Genomic DNA, 16,584 nt, shown 5'->3' with positions numbered 1-16,584 from the left:
GTACCTTGCGTAGACACAGTGCTTGTGGGTCTATCTATGGAGTGCCTTGTGTAGACACAGTGCTTGTGGGTCTATCTATGGAGTGCCTTGTGTAGACACAGTGCTTGTGGGTCTATCTATAGAGTACCTTGTGTAGACACAGTGCTTGTGTGTGTCTATGGAGTGCCTTGTGTAGACACTGTGCTTGTGTGTGTCTATGGTGTACCTTGTGTAGCACTGTGCTTGTGTGTGTCTATGGAGTGCCTTGTGTAGACACAGTGCTTGTGGGTGTCTATGGAGTGCCTTGTGTAGACACTGGGCTTGTGTGTGTCTATGGAGTGCCTTGTGTAGACACTGTGCTTGTGTGTGTCTATGGAGTACCTTGTGTAGACACAGTGCTTGTGTGTGTCTATGGAGTGCCTTGTGTAGACACAGTGCTTGTGGGTCTATCTATGGAGTGCCTTGTGTAGACACTGTGCTTGTGTGTGTCTATGGAGTGCCTTGTGTAGACACAGTGCTTGTGGGTCTATCTATGGAGTGCCTTGTGTAGACACAGTGCTTGTGGGTCTATCTATAGAGTACTTTGTGTAGACACTGTGCTTGTGTGTGTCTATGGAGTGCCTTGTATAGACACTGTGCTTGTGTGTGTCTATGGAGTGCCTTGTGTAGACACTGTGCTTGTGTGTGTCTATGGAGTGCCTTGTGTAGACACAGTGCTTGTGTGTGTCTATGGAGTGCCTTGTGTAGACACAGTGCTTGTGGGTCTATCTATGGAGTGCCTTGTGTAGACACAGTGCTTGTGTGTGTCTATGGAGTGCCTTGTGTAGACACAGTGCTTGTGGGTCTATCTATGGAGTGCCTTGTGTAGACACAGTGCTTGTGGGTCTATCTATAGAGTACTTTGTGTAGACACAGTGCTTGTGTGTGTCTATGGAGTGCCTTGTATAGACACTGTGCTTGTGTGTGTCTATGGAGTGCCTTGTGTAGACACTGTGCTTGTGGGTCTATCTATAGAGTACCTTGTGTAGACACAGTGCTTGTGTGTGTCTATGGAGTGCCTTGTATAGACACTGTGCTTGTGTGTGTCTATGGAGTGCCTTGTGTAGACACTGTGCTTGTGTGTTTGTCTATGGTGTACCTTGTGTAGACACTGTGCTTGTGTGTGTGTGTGTATGGTGTACCTTGTGTAGACACTGTGCTTGTGTGTGTCTATGGAGTGCCTTGTGTAGACACAGTGCTTGTGGGTGTCTATGGAGTGCCTTGTGTAGACACAGTGCTTGTGGGTGTCTATGGTGTACCTTATGGAGACACAGTGCTTGTGGGTGTCTATGGAGTGCCTTGTGTAGACACGGTGCTTTCGGGTGTCTATGGAGTGCCTTGTGTAGACACAGTGCTTGTGGGTGTCTATGGTGTACCTTGTGTAGACACAGTGCTTGTGGGTGTCTATGGTGTACCTTGTGTAGACACAGTGCTTATGGGTGTCTATGGAGTGCCTTGTGTAGACACTGTGCTTGTGTGTGTCTATGGTGTACCTTGTGTAGACACTGTGCTTGTGTGTGTATCTATGGAGTGCCTTGCGTAGCATCCTGGCTTTGGGATCCCTCATCATTTAATGATTCTTCCGAGTCTGAAGATCTTTTCCTTTTGGACTGTGATCATGGTCACCTGCTTTCTTGACCTCTATCCCCTCCAGCTTCTGGCACTGCCAAGGACAGCATCCGAGTACAAGAAGGGGTGGATTTGATGTCCGAGTGAGAGCTGAGGCTTGCCTGAGACGAACAGCAGGGTTCCAGTGGATGCTCACAGAGCACTGTGACTGCCACGGAGGTCGTTCATACCCCCTCAAGCTGTGTGTTGGAGGTCCTCTACGTTAATGTGCTGGGTGCCAGTGGGAGGGAGCAGGGCTTGCTGCTCTGCCCTGACTGGGGTGTGAATATGGACTCGGGGCCTCGGTTTCTGAATCAGTAAGGTGGAGACAACCTTGCTTCCTGTTTCATGTTGAGAACGCAAGAGGAGCTAAGAGGATGTGTGAATTGTGGCTCCGTGGTACAATTCGGTGTGTTCCCATTGAGCATGGCAGTGTGGGTGTTAGTTCCAAAATCTTAGCAGCAGTAAAAAGTGCCTCTACATGTCAGGTGATGCATTCACGTACATTAGAAAAAATCCCCCAAAGCAGCTCCAGTTCTTAAGCCCAGGAGTGTCTGAACCCCAACCAGAGGCTGTTTGAAAGAACTCATCTTCCTAGGCCCCGTTTTGAATTTCACTTCTTCAGGTGTTAAAACTTCAAGGAGCTGGAGAGATGACTCAGCAGGTAAGAGCACTTGCTGCTCCCTCCGAGGCCCTGAATTTGGTTCCCCAGATCCATGTCTGTTGGCTTACAAATGCCTGTAATTCAAGCTCAATCTTGGGGAGTGGGAGTTGGGTGGTTCTGATGCCCTCTTCTGGCCACTCTGGGCACTACACCCGTGTGCACAAAACCCACTTACAACTCTGTAGGGTTTGATGCCCTCTTCTGGCTTCTCTGGGCATCACATTCACGTGCACAAACCCACTCACACATATCACTTTGTAAAAAATAAAACAAAATCTCCAAAAATAATCATAGAAGTAAATTGTAAATCTCCTCTGAGAGTGACGGAATAGTGACTCCTGGACCTTTCATACTTCTGAGGAGAAGAACTTGGAATGTCCCTCCACTGAAGGGTCCTTTGTTATGACAGCTTAGCCTTGTGTCAGGTGACAAAAGTAAGGTTCAGACAGCCATCTTGACTTGCTTGTATAACACTGGGACAGTAGATTACAGAGCCCAGGTGTCTTAACCCCTGATCAAGTCTTATTGAAGAGTTCAGCATCAAGATACCAGCACCCACTCTGTGTTTGTGGGTCTCCAGATCTCTCAGGTACCTCTTGGTCAAAGGAAGGTAACATCCAGTTCACTACCGTGGATCTTCCTGAGTACTCTATGGCCTCCCCCCACATCCCTGATGGCCTGTGACCTGGTCCAGTCAAGTCCTTGAGGCACACTCACCTGTCCGGGCACGAACCAGCATGTCCACAACATACAGGGCATCTGCAGAGTAGTCCAGGACCAGCCACAGTGTCAGGTGTTCTGACTGTAGCTCATCAAAACAGGCCCTGAAGAAGCCAAGTGTGAGATGTGGCAGGATGGCCTAGTTACAGGGCAAAAGACACTTCCCTGCTCTGTGCTGTGAATTGGCGTGTAACCAGTGGTCGTTGTTCCTGCAGGGTTACACATGTTCCATAGCACTTTCTTCTGAGATTAAAACCTTCTATTTTGGAAAAAACCTTCTTAAGATAAAATTTTTATAGAGAGATGAAGCAACAGATATTCTAAAGGGAGGTGAAATACTACATGGATGCTCATTAAGACAGGAAGTGAACAACTCAAAGCAGCTTCAGGAAGTCCCTGAAACTGAACACATTCACTGAGACCCTCCCTCTCCATGAAGTATGTAAATGGTAAAGCTTGCTGAGAGTCACCCTCAGGGAAGTCAAGCTGCAATGAAAAAAAAGTCTCAGATAAGTCAAGCAGCCTGGAAGAAGCAGAGAGGAGACCAGCTGAACTTCTTAGAAGAAACAAAGACTGGATGAGCTGCCGCCTGGAAGAGGCTCTGATCAACCAAGCTTCCCTCTTCACCTCCACCCCCTCCCGAAAAACAGTGGGCTGCTCAGCCAGTCAAGTCTTCTGCACACTCAGAAGTAGAACCTTGACTCACACCTGTGTTCCCAGAGTCTAGATCATGTGTCAAGAGCAGCATTGCCACCTTATCCATTTGCCAGGAGGGGACCTCCCGTGCTCTCCCCATTCACCAGCATCACAGACCCTCAGAGAGGTGGAGACCTAACCCCCAAGCTTCCATATCCACCCGTGTGGCGTTAGGCTTTGGATGGCAAATGTCCCCCTCAAAGGCTCCTGGACTAAACGCTTGGTCACCAGTCTATAGCATGCCTGGGAGGTGGTAGAACCTTTAGTTGGTAGTCAAGGGGTGGGGGTGCCTTTGAAAGGAATATTAAGTCCCTGCCTGTCCCCTTCCTCCATGCTTCCTCCTTCCTTGCCCTGGTGTCTCGTCTTGTCATTAAGTAGCCATTGTCTGACCTTTCTGAGATTGAGGCAGAATATGTTTTTTCTTTTACATTATTTAGTTTTTGTCACATCAGCAGAAAGCTGACTAATTGCAGGGAGCACAGGCATTCTCTGCATCCCGGTTGAGGAGTGACGTCCTAAAGTCACCACATAGCCTTCTAGGCCAGCCGTGTCTGCCTTATAGACTTACCCAGGAGCATTCCTTAGGTCCATTGTCTACTTAAAGAATAGGACGCTCTCCTGAATCATGGTAAACTAGAAGGTGCAGTCACCCCCAAAGGGCCGTATCTTGGCTGGTTCAGGAGATCCCCTGAGCCCTGTCCAGCTTTCTTTCACAAGTACAGAGAGACCTGCCTCTGTGGGACTTCCTCACAGGCTTACTTGGGTACATCTCTAACCCTGTGCCTCCTCTTGGAGGGACAATGACCCCTGTATCCTTGTCCTGCTAGAAAGGGCCTTTGAACCCCTACCTTACCTTCAGAGAGGAACAGTGGGCTCCCCTTGTCTCCTCGGCAGCCTGCACCCTATAGATCTGCTCAGCGAGGGGGTCCCTTCACTGCATCCTTACCTGGCAACATGTTTAAGAGTGCTCCAAAGGCCTGCATGGCTCCCTCTAGTGGCGTACTCCGCAGGGTTGCTTAGGAAAGCCCCTGCTACTTTCCCCAACCACCAGGGGGAAGCATCCTGCCCCAATACCCACAAACTGCAGTTTTCCCATGGTGGGGGAAGGGATGCTTACTAGAAAACTATAGCTCAGCCCTGTGGCTCCAACCTCTGCATCCCCAGAGCCCAGCGTAATTTGCTAGCAAAGGTCTCTGCTGTGTTCTCTCCTTCACCAGCTCACCCAGGGGAACCCCAACACCTCCGACCTTCTGCAGAAAGCAACAACAGCTCCTTCTTGCTTAACTAAGAGCACCCTGGAGCCCGCATCTACCCTCAGAAGAGTAGCAGGACGTGCCACGGTTCTAGCACGGTGACCAGAAGCCCAGAATTTACCCTCAGAGAGGGGCGTTCTTACCACATCTTCACTGCAGGCCCCCTCAAAATGCTTCCCTAACCCTCTCAGAACAGTGACTAGCTTCTGTCCTTCCTTATACAACCCCAATGCAGATTTCAGAGTGTCCGAACCCTCTTGGGGCTCTTCTCACCCGTGGTTCAGAGCACCTTCCAAATCCTCTGTGAAATAGCACCTAACGAGATGGTTCTCAACCTGTGGGTCATGACCCCAGTAGGGGTTGCATATCAGATACGCTACCTATCAGATGTTTACATTATGATTCATAACAGCAGTAAAATTACAGTTATGAAGTATGGATGAAATAATTTTACAGTTGGGGGGCGGGGCACGGTGTCAGGAAGGTTGAGAGCCCCTGACCTAAGGCCACAGATCTCTATGGTGGCTGAGAAGAGACAAACTCTCTCTGGTGAGACTCAGCACTCCTACGCTTTGCTGCCCTTTCCCCTCCTGTCCCTGCTCCAGGGCCTACCTGCACACAAGTAGACACCAGTTATAGAAGACCGGGAGGGCGATGGCAGTCAGCCAGCGGTAGTAGATGTTGCTGGAGGGGTCCACCACAATGGGATCCTTCTTCCTGCTGGAAACACAGACACATGGTACTATGTACTACGTATGAAAGGCCTTCATTAACTTAGTGACCCGAGAGAAGTTCAGGTTGGGGATGAAGAGGTGGAGGTCACAACAGGATCTTCTGAGTTCTGAGGGGGTCGTACAGAATACCTCTGTGGGGAAGACAGGCCCAGAGGTCCCTCCCTCCCAGTCTAACCTCCATAATTAAAGTCTTGAAGACATGTTTCCACATGCCCTGGGGTTTCCTTCCTGACCATCAGGATTTGATCTGGAAATGAAAAGGCAGATGACTGAGTGCTGGCCAGGGAGCAATTGAATCCCCGGGCAAGCTTTGTGGCAATGCGGACTCCCAGGGACCACAGAATCAAGGCTGGAAGTGTGCCTGTGGACAGCTCTCAGTGTCTCTGGGGTGGTTCGTAAGACTGAATTTTGGAGCTGGAGAGATGGCTCAGAGGTGAACAGCACTGTCTGCTCTTCCAGAGGTCCTGAGTTCAGTTCCAAGCAACCACATGGTGGCTCACAACCATCTGTAATGAGATCTGGTGCCCTCTTCTGGCCTGAAGGTGTACATGCAGGTAAAACACTATACATAATAAATAAACCTTTAAAAAAAAAAAAAAAAAAAAAGACTGAACTTGGAAGCCCTGGAATGTGTCCTCCAGCCCTCTCTACCTCTTGATTCATTTGTGAGAAGAGGGAGTTACTGGTTTCATTATTACTCATTGAGGTAAGGGGATCACTCCACTGGGGTGTTGAGAAATTAGTGACCCAGGCTAATGTCAGACAATTTATCATTCGCTCTCACTAGCCCCTGGGAAGTTACCCACAGCCCGAGGCCAGAGATACCTTGAAGCAAGGAGTTATAGACTGAATTTCACACACTGAGGTGGAAACACCAAGAGGGGTTTAAAAGTCACACGCCGTGTGAATTAGCTGAGTAGGTTTCTGTTTAAGAGCTGACTTCAAAGTCCATGTATGGGAGGGACTACATGCCTGTAACCCCAGGACACGGGAGGCTGAAGCAGGAGGATTAAGCTCAAGACCAGCCTTTGCTACGTAGGACACTTATCTATTCTAGTTTGCTTTCTGTTGCTATGGTAAATACTGTGATGGTTTCTATATATCTATATATCTATATATCTATATATCTATATATCTATATATCTATATATCTATATCTATATCTATATCTATATATCTATATATATATATATATATATATGCTTGGCCTAGGGAGTGGCTATCAGAAGGTGTGGCCCTGTTGGAGTAGGGTGTGTCACTGTGGGTGTGGGCTTTAAGATCCTCATCCTAGCTTCCTGGTGAAGATGTAGAACTCCCAGTTCAGGATGCTACCATGCTCCCACCTTGATGATAATGGATTGAACTTCTGAACCTGTAAGTCAGCCCCAATTAAATGTTGTCCTTTGTAAGATTTGACTTGGTCATTGTGTCTGCTCACAGCAGTAAAACCCTAACAAAGACAAATACCATGGCCTAAAGCAATTTGGGAAGAGGAAAGAATTTATTTCAGCTTACACTTCCAGGTTAGGAAGTGTAACACCTCTCTCTCTCTCTCTCTCTCTCGCTCTCGCTCTCGCTCTCGCTCGCTCGCTCTCTGATTTCCTCAGCTAGCTTCCTCATTCAGGCCCACCAGCCTAGGGGATAGTTCTGCCCACAGTGGGCTGGATCAATCAATAATCAAGACCATCCCTCACAGATGCTGCGATGGGGCTAACTGATCTAGGCAATCCCTCAGTTCAGACTCCCTCACACGATTGTGGGCTGTGCTGTGTGACAGCTGAAGCTAATTCAGTTTATACGAGCCAGAATAAACCAAACCAAGAGACGCGGACCATTAAGGAGTTTTAAATAATTGTTAAATACATTTGGCATGCACTGCTATCAGAACATGTCACTTAAAGGATGAACCTCTTATCTTACAGAACTATAGACTGAAAGTCATGCATGGGTCTCACCCTTCCCAGCACAGAGCTGTGATTTCTTGGGAGGTTTTAGAGGAGCCATCTTCCCCTCAACCCTCCAAACACGCCCCCCTCCGTGCTGTGGCAGGGCTGTGGAGTTGGTTGGCCGGGTTTAGTGCTCTCTTGTACAAGTATAAGAACTAGAGCTTGGATTCCTAGAACCCATGTCATGACTGGGTTGACATGGCAGCTGCCTGTAATCTCAGCACCCAGGAGGTGGAGATAGAACATGTGTGAGGCAAGCTCGTTTCAAATTGGTGAGCTCTGGGTTCAGTGAGGGGCACTACTTCAAAAACTATAGTGAAGAATGATGGAGGAAGACACCTGGCTCAATTTCAGGTTTCCGCCCGCATAGATGTACGCACCTGCACCGATACAGACATACATAGGCACATGCAGGAAAGAGGAGGAGGAAGAGAAAGGGAAAAAGACAGTGTTTATTTCTTCTAATCCTTAGAGTCCATTGTCCTAGTTAGGTTTAACTGAACTTGACACATCCCAAATTCATTTGAGGGAGTCTGAATTGGGGTAATCGGACCTGTTGTCACCTCTGTGGGGAATTGTCTTAATGATTGATGTGAGGGGAGCCAGCCCACTGTGGGTGGCACCATCCCTAGGCTAATGGACCTGTGCTTATGAAGAAGAAAAAGAAGAGGGGGAGGAGGAGAAAGATGAGGAGGAAGAGGAAAAAGAAGAGAGGGAAGAGGAGAAGGTGGAGGAGAAGGAGGAGAAAGAGGAGGTGGAGGAGGAGTGGGGAGGAAGGAGAAGAAGAAGGAGGAGGAGGAGGAGAAGGAGAAGGAGAAGGAGGAGGAGGAGGAGGAGGAGGAGGAGGAGGAGAAGAAGAAGAAGAAGAAGAAGAAGAAGAAGAAGAAGAAGAAGAAGAAGAAGAAGAAGAAGAAAAAGAAGAAGAAGAAGAAGAAGAAAAGAAGTCACAGCATTCACCACTATACCAGAAGTAGTTGTGTCATTTCTTGTTTTTTTTTACACCATTTCCATCTCCAGTGTGAGCTGCAATCACCTCTCTAACCCTTCGAAATTTTGTCAATAAATATATTTTTTAAAAGTGTTTTAATTTTACTTAAGCCTTCCTTCAGAGAGGAGTTTTTAGGTACGGAACTATAACCTACTTTCGTAGGAGTCCCAGAAAGCTTCATTTAGCAAAGTACCTTTAACATACAGCCAAGCCTCAGCTGGTCACAGCAGCCAAGTGTCGCCCTGTTACCTACCTGTGATCACCTGACTCACATAAGGACAAAGTGCCAAGTTTCGGGCAGCTGAGAGGACACCTGATCCCCAGCTATTAGTGCTGCCCAGTCATTACAGGCTACAGTCCTGACATCCTGTTTGGTTTTGGAGTCACCTGAGTCTAGTATTGTGGGTAAAACAGATTTGAAATATTAAAAACAGTTTTATCTTTTGACAGTGGATGAGCACAAAGTTACTCAGTTTATTAACCAAGAAGCACAAACACACGCCCTCCGTCTTAATGAATGTCACCAGCAGGGGGCGATGCCCGCAAGCTTATTAGGCCACTCGGCAGTACAGAGTCTGGGTTTGCGATTGTGCACAGGCTTTGGCCTTTCAAAACTCCTGCTACCCAACTGTTAAGGATCCAACCCAGCGCCATCCAGCTGCAACCCTGGCTCTACCCAGCACTGGCCCAAACAGACTTGCAAAATATGGCTGCTTTGAGCTAGAGCAATTTGATCCCAAAGGGAGAAGTTAAAGGAGGATTCTGGAAATGGGAAACTGGATACAAAGAAACGGCCCAGAGAGAACTGTGCCCAAACATCCCCATTTGGTGTCCAGCGTTCAGTTTCATCCCGTGGTCTGTGGCTGCAGTGTGGGTCCATGAAATGGGTCCCGGGGCACCCGGTACCATTACCCTCATCCTTGCCCACATCCTAGCTATGGGACACAGCACGAGGACTTCCACAAGCCGTTCGTTCATGGTTTCCATCCCTAAAAGCCTTTCCTTGCCTGGAAGCCAGAGTTTCCAGAGAGCAGGCACATATCATAGATTTGTGGCCAAATCATTTTGTTTTTCTTGATCGATGTCATCTGAGTCAATGGCGTTGCTGTCAAAGTTATACAAACCACACACGCCCTTCTTTCATGGAGGGGATTAAAGTTCTGTTCAACAGACTGGGAAGAAAATAAATACCAAGCTCTGGCCCTTTGTCGACCGCAAGCCAAGCAGTTGGCCATTTCCTTCTGATGTTGATGGTTTCCCCTGACCTTTGGTGAGGACAACCAGTGTTCCTAAGAGGCAGAAGCCACAGATCTATTTGCCCATGCATACCTGGGGTCACTGGGGGCCAATTCCACCCTCACTCACACAGTCCCAGGACCCTGACTGACACTCACACCCCAAATCATCTGTCAGCTCAGCATCTGTGACAGAACCTAGTCACAGCTGGTCACCTTTTCAAGAGGCTGGTCACCAGAGGAAGGAAATTTCCTCCTCTTGTGGCTCTGATGGTTCTCTGGAAATTAGCTCAAGTTGGCCTTAAAACAGGGCCATTTCCCTGGCGCTCAGTTCTCAGGACCTTGAGGTTGTAGCAGAGAATATGCATCCTTATAGAGAAGGCTACCCCACTGCTCTGCAAGGGAACTCCAAATTCGCATCCTCGAATGTGTAGTGAAAGAGGGTATTAAGACAGAGAGGATTTATTTCCCGAAACCCCTTGGTTTCCCGGATGATAAAAACAAAGAACAAAAAGTAATAATGAGTTCCTCAGAGAAATTACACAGACTTGTGGGTCACCTCTTGACATTGGATTTCCTACAAAAAGAACAATTCTGGAATGGTTGGCCGGTGTCTGGGGAAGATGGCAAGCAGGAGAGAGGCAAAGTGGGGCTTCCATGCAGGGGTGAGGGGATGAGGGGGTGAGGGGATGAGGAGGTGAGGGGATGAGGTGGTGGGGTGGTAGGGTAGAGAGGTGGGATGGTGGGGAGTGAGGTGGTGGGGTAGGGGGTGAGGTGGTAGGGTGAGGGGTGGGATGGTGTTGGGGTAGGGGATGGGGTGATGGTGGGGTGGGGGGTTGGAGGTAGGTTCGTAGTAAGTTGGGGGTGGGATGGGGTGGCGGTTAATGGGGTGGTAGGGTAGAGAGGTGGGATGGTGGGGAGTGAGGTGGTGGGGTGGGGAGTGAGGTGGTGGGGTGAAGGGATGGGTTGGGGGTGTGGTGGTGGTGGGGTGGGGCAGTGATGGGGTGGCTTCTGGGGTTGGGAAAGTGAAAGCTAGTGTTCTTGGCTGGAGCTTAGGTACTTCTTCCTCCAAGTGTTCACATCCCTTCTGGCCATGGGCCAGGCCCTGCGGGGAGGCAGGGAGACCGCAGTACCACAGGAATGGGAGTGGTTTCGATGACTCAGGTCTGCCTGAGGTAACTGTGCCAGTAGCCCCACCCACTTCTCCCTAAGCCTCTTTCTGCACACAGCCCTCTGTTCAGGGCACATTGTTTTTTTTCTTTTCTTTTCTTTTCTTTTTTTTTTTCGGAGCTGGGGACCGAACCCAGGGCCTTGCGCCTGCTAGGCAAGCGCTCTACCACTGAGCTAAATCCCCAACCAGGGCACATTGTTATTATGAGGAACAAACTCTGTGTGTGTGTACTTAGGGCTGGTAAAAAGCTTGGGGGAAGAGAGGAAAAGCACTTGGCTAAATGCAGGCCTCTAGATAAATAAGGATTAATGGTTTGAATCCCCTCCAGTTTCTGAGCCTTAACTCTTACTCAGTTTCCTTCTGTTGGCCTCTGAGCAGGTGCTGAGCTGGGTATCACAACAGGGCTTAGAGGGACCTCTGCCCTCTGTACCTCTGACCTTTTCAGGTGAAGGGAGTCTGGAACCTTCTACATTGGGGGTTGGGGAAAGGAGCAGACTACTCAAGGATCAGCTACTTGCTGCCCCCATCTGCACAGACCAGGCATGGCTCTCCACAGTGCTCTCTCTTGACACAGTAACTTCTCTCTTCCAATCAGCAGGCCAGAAACTTGACCAATGGCAAACTCATCTCCACATTTGCTCTTTTTTAAAATAAAAAATTATTTATTTAATGTATATGAGTATACTGTCACTGTTTTCAGATACACCAGAAGAGGGCATAAGATCCCATTACAGATGGCTGTGAGCCACCATGTGGTTGCTGGGAATTGAACTCAAGACCTCTGGAAGAGCAGACAGTGCTCCTAACCGCTGAGCCATCTCTCCAGCCCCTTCTCTGCTATTTTGATTATCTTTGCCTGAGACTTCCTCTCCCCATTTAAAATGAGGCCTCAGTAGTTGTTTCTGGATTGTTCTACTCATTTGAAAATTCACCAATGACTAGAAATCCCTGTGAAACAGTGGAGGGAACATACAGCTCCCAGGCCCCAGGGGCCCTAATTCCACAAGGCTGTGCCACATGGGGAGTTATTTTGCTTTGCACTTGGGACTTGGCCTCCAAAAATTAACCACCACCCCCTCACGAATCCTCCTATCCCACATCACCCCACCCATCAACCACCCTCAGCCACCCTCAGCTGTCTGGTGAGTGTCCAGGTGTCTCTGGTCTAGCCAGACCTTGCCCAGTGTGGTCCTCACCTAACCCTCCAAATAATTTGGTCATGCTAGGAAACGTACTGAATACAACAACCATCTCCATTGGTCTGAGCTTGTAGGAAAATGGATTTAGTCAGCTAAGGACATCTTTGTTTACTCAAAAGACATAAAAAGAATCAAGCAAACAAAAAACAAAACCAACTCAGCTAGCTGTAGAAAGTTCAAGGCTCCCTTCCCCTGAAAAGCAAGCAAGTGCTGGGGACAAAGGTCCCACTGAGTTCTCTTCTGGGCCTGTGATGGTCCCTAGCCCATCACCCTGCTGAGGGATGACTAGCAGGCTCATGTCTTAGGGTTCCATTGCTGGGAAGGGACAACAGGACCATGGTAACTCTTATAAAGGGAGACAATTCATTGGGGTCCCCTTACAGCTTTGAGAGGTTCAGTCCATTGTCATCAAAGCAGGAAGCACGGCAGTGTGCAAGCAGACATGGTGCTGGAGAAGGAGCCAAGAGTTCTACATCTCGATCCTTAGGCAGCCAGGAGGAGACTGTCCTTCCCTGGCAGCCAGGAGGAGCGTCTCCTCGGTACTGGGTGGTGCTTGGGCATGTGACCTCAAAGTCCAACCCCAGTGATTCACTTCCTCTAACAAGGCCACACCTACTCTAACAAAGCCACACCTCTTAATAGTGTCACTTCCTGTGGGCCAAGCGTATTCAAACCACCACAGCTAGTAACCTCTTTTCTGGGTGCTGGTAATCAAACCTGAGTCCTGTGAAACAGTAGCCCCTGAACCATCTCTTCTGATCCCATCTACTCTAAGTGAGTCAGGGTCTCTCACCGACCCGGAACTCACTAAACAGGTTAAGATGGCCATCCAGCAAGCCCCAAGGATTCACCTGTCTTTAAAGCATGTGCTCTTGGGATTGAACTCAGGACTTTGTGTCTGCAAAGCAGGCACTTCACTGACGGAACTCTCTCCCTCCAGCCCCTGACCTCTCTCTTGTTCTAGGAATGGTTGTGTATTCCCCAATCTACTGCATCCCCTACAGTACAAAAATGCCTCCCTCACATATAAACAGGGAAGTACAATGGAGAGTCCAGAAAGATCCATGAGGTTTCTCCTCTCTCTGGGTTGGGTGTCTCTCTCCTGGGACTTTGTATGTTCACTTAGATGCCCCAGACTCGAGCCTTTCTTTTTATCGGCACAAAACTAAGTGATATTGCCTCTAGCCAACCATACAGGAACCCTCTGCTCTCCTGCCATGCTCACATCTCACTAATCTTGGTGTACCCCAGAGGACAAAGGAGAATCCTTAAATCATTAAATGCTTCCCAGAAAGCAAGTTCTGGGCAAGAAATCCACTTGCCAGTGAACCTTGGGAGGTCAGCTTTCTTTCCAGGTCTAACCTCGATTCTCTTCTAGACTGACATAAGCATCCTAAAGATACCTCTGGATGCCCAGCGATTAGTGAACTGAGGTGGGCTGTGTAAGATCTTGATGTGGAATAGTCCTGTGACCACAGATATTTCTCACAAATAAGAGAGGCAGAGATTCCCATGTGTTGGTGGGGGCAGAGAGAAAACAGCCACTGAACGGCACAATTGCAGTTCCTTAGGGGCAGAGGGTTTGGGCCATGTAAGAAGGTACACAGGAGTCTTGGCTCCACAGACACTCCTACCAGAAGAAAGCCATCGCCTCACCCTTCCCCTTCTTCACGCTTATGATCACACCCCTTTCCCCACCCAGTGCTTCTTGCTCTGACATGACTGATTCTGCAGGTTGATCATCCCAACCTGGGGATCATCCTTCTAGGAAATACATGCAGCTCTACAACGTGCCACTTATATGTTTCCTTAACAACTCTCCTTGTGCAAAACAGGCCCTGTATTTGAGCAAGATAGCTCATAATATAATCTGGAACAAGGGTCCTCGTAGTGAGAGACAGTGGAGGTCAGAAATCCCTGACTTGGGGAGCTTTGTGTAGGATGGCTCAGGTTTAATTGAGTCCAGGGGCTTCCGGTTGGAGAATGTTAGAGCATGTAGTAATCCCCAAAGGACATACGCTTCCTTTCAGACTTTCAGAGATGGGTTTCCTTGGGGCCTCTAAGCAGGGCCCATGTGCTTCTCAGCTATCTCAGCTAGTGTGGTGCAGGTGACCCTCTTTCTCCTTTTCACATCTTACCCTTTCCCTCCCTCTGGTGGTTCCTGTCCTCCTGGGTTGGGCTGGGCATTCCTTTCCTGGCTGGATACTTCCTTAAGCTCAGCTCCATGAAAACGATCCAAAAAGGAGTCAGGCGTCGGGTCTTCATGGTGTAAGTGCCTGGCGGCCCACGCACGAATGGAGATGATGAAGCGTGACACCCTGGAAGGGGACAGAAGATACTGGAGAGAGTAAAGGAAAGACCCCAATCTGGCCTGAAGGGGCCAAAAGAAGCAGAAGTGATCACCAGGGTGAGTCTGGGGGCCCGAGGCTTAGGCTTCTATCTCTACCAAATCCTTTCCTCCCCTCTTCTTCCTGCCCCTCTCCAGGCTGGACAGAGCCTCATTGATCAATCAAGCCATGTCTTTTTTTTTTTTTATTAACTTGAGTATTTCTTATATACATTTCGAGTGTTATTCCCTTTCCCGGTATCCGGGCAAACATCCCCCTCCCCCCTCCCCTTCCTTATGGGTGTTCCCCTCCCAACCCTCCCCCCATTGCCGCCCTCCCCCCACCAGTCTAGTTCACTGGGGGTTCAGTCTTAGCAGGACCCAGGGCTTCTCCTTCCACTGGTGCTCTTACTAAAGCCATGTCTTTATTATGGCTTTGTCCTTTCTACTGTCTTGTGGCCAAGCTTCTTCTAACAGGACATCAGCAAACATTTCTACCCATTAATCCTTTTTGCCCAGAGCAGATCTCTTGTTTGTTAGAATTGCTAAATGAGAACCAGAGAGCTCAGCACCTAAGAGTGCTCGCTGCTCTCAGAGAGGACCTGGGTTTGGTTCTAAACAGTTTACAACCATTTGTACGTCCAGCTCGAGGGGACCTGATGCCCTCATCTGCTATGGGCAGGAGACACTCACGCATGGCACAATACATACATGCCAGGCAAAACAAACACATAAAATCAAACCTTTGAAAACGTATTGCTTAGCCTAGGAGTAGCAAAAGGATACAATCCTTACAGATTAAATGTAAATTCCCCCATAGGGTCCCATGTCTGAACACTCAGTCTCCATTAGTGGCACTGTTTGGGAAGATTGTTCTCAGTTCCGGACAGTGTCCCCTCCCAACCTCTGCTAAGGGAATGGAAGAAAGGTCATCCCACTCCATCCCCACCCCCAGCTCCAGATACTGACCACGATGCACCACTCCTGACTCTGAACAACTGACAGCCCCACTATGCTGGAATTGGGTGTTTCACTCAAGGTCACTTTCAGCCCCACGTCTATGATGTGTTATCAAAGTAAGCCAGAAGTGGGGGAGGCATGCAGAAGGCACAAAGGCCACGAGGACCTATGAGGAAAGAAAAAGGGTGGCAGCTGCCTCCCCAGCCTCTCCTCTGCCCCCATGGCTCCGTCTCTATGTGGCTATCCTGAAACAGTGTCCTGCACAGCACACCCAAGGTCTTCTCATCTGCACTGACTTGAAGATGTTCTTGTCTCTGCAAACAGAGACTGGAGAGAGAATGTCTTAAAACATCGGAAACCATTTTAATAGCCGGCTACAAGCAGTTCCTTAAACACCAAGGCAGAGGACCTAGGGAGATGGTCTTCTGCAGGCATGAAGACCCTGAGTTCAGATCCCATAACCCATGAAAAAGCTAGCAAGGAGAGTATGTGTCTGTTATCATAGCACTGAGGGACAGACAGGAGGACTCCTGGAGACTAGTGGCTAGCCATGACCTTCTGATTTAGTGAGAGACGTAAGGTGAACAGCAGCAGAAAGATACACTTAATGTCTATCACACACACACACACACACACACACACACACACACACACACGCACACACACACAGACATACTACACACATATACACATACCACACACTCACATACCACATACCATACATACGTAATACATACTTATACACATCACACACAGACTACTATACACACGCATACACATACATACACAAACTCACATACCACACACCATTCATTCATACATACATACATACACATACATCACGCACAGACATCACACACATAGATCATACACAGACACCATGCACATAGATCACATACAAACACCACACATGCCCATCACACACACAGACATACTACACATACACACAAACATGCATACACACATTCGCATACCACACACCATACACACACACATCACACACAGACATCACCCACACAGATACCACACATGCAGATCACACACACATGTCACACACACATTTATA

General features: G+C 48.6%; 1 protein-coding gene across 2 annotated transcripts in view; it reads right to left on the bottom strand.

Annotated features, from left to right (window-relative positions):
• The window catches only part of Cnga3 (cyclic nucleotide gated channel subunit alpha 3), a 46,510-nt gene that overhangs the window by 4,868 nt on the left and 25,058 nt on the right, over positions 1-16,584 (bottom strand). For both annotated transcript variants that reach the window (NM_001398686.1, NM_001398687.1), the window contains 3 exons: positions 14,371-14,550; positions 5,572-5,679; positions 3,008-3,114 (listed from right to left, as the gene is read on the bottom strand). In NM_001398686.1, coding sequence (NP_001385615.1) covers positions 3,008-3,114; positions 5,572-5,679; positions 14,371-14,550 — 395 coding nt within the window. The remainder of the gene's footprint in view (positions 1-3,007; positions 3,115-5,571; positions 5,680-14,370; positions 14,551-16,584) is intronic.

Source organism: Rattus norvegicus, chromosome 9 (assembly GCF_036323735.1).
Source record: "Rattus norvegicus strain BN/NHsdMcwi chromosome 9, GRCr8, whole genome shotgun sequence".
Taxonomy (NCBI): Eukaryota; Metazoa; Chordata; class Mammalia; order Rodentia; family Muridae; genus Rattus; species Rattus norvegicus.
The sequence above is the reverse complement of the archived record's forward strand: the minus strand, read 5'-3'. Positions and strand labels throughout refer to the sequence as shown.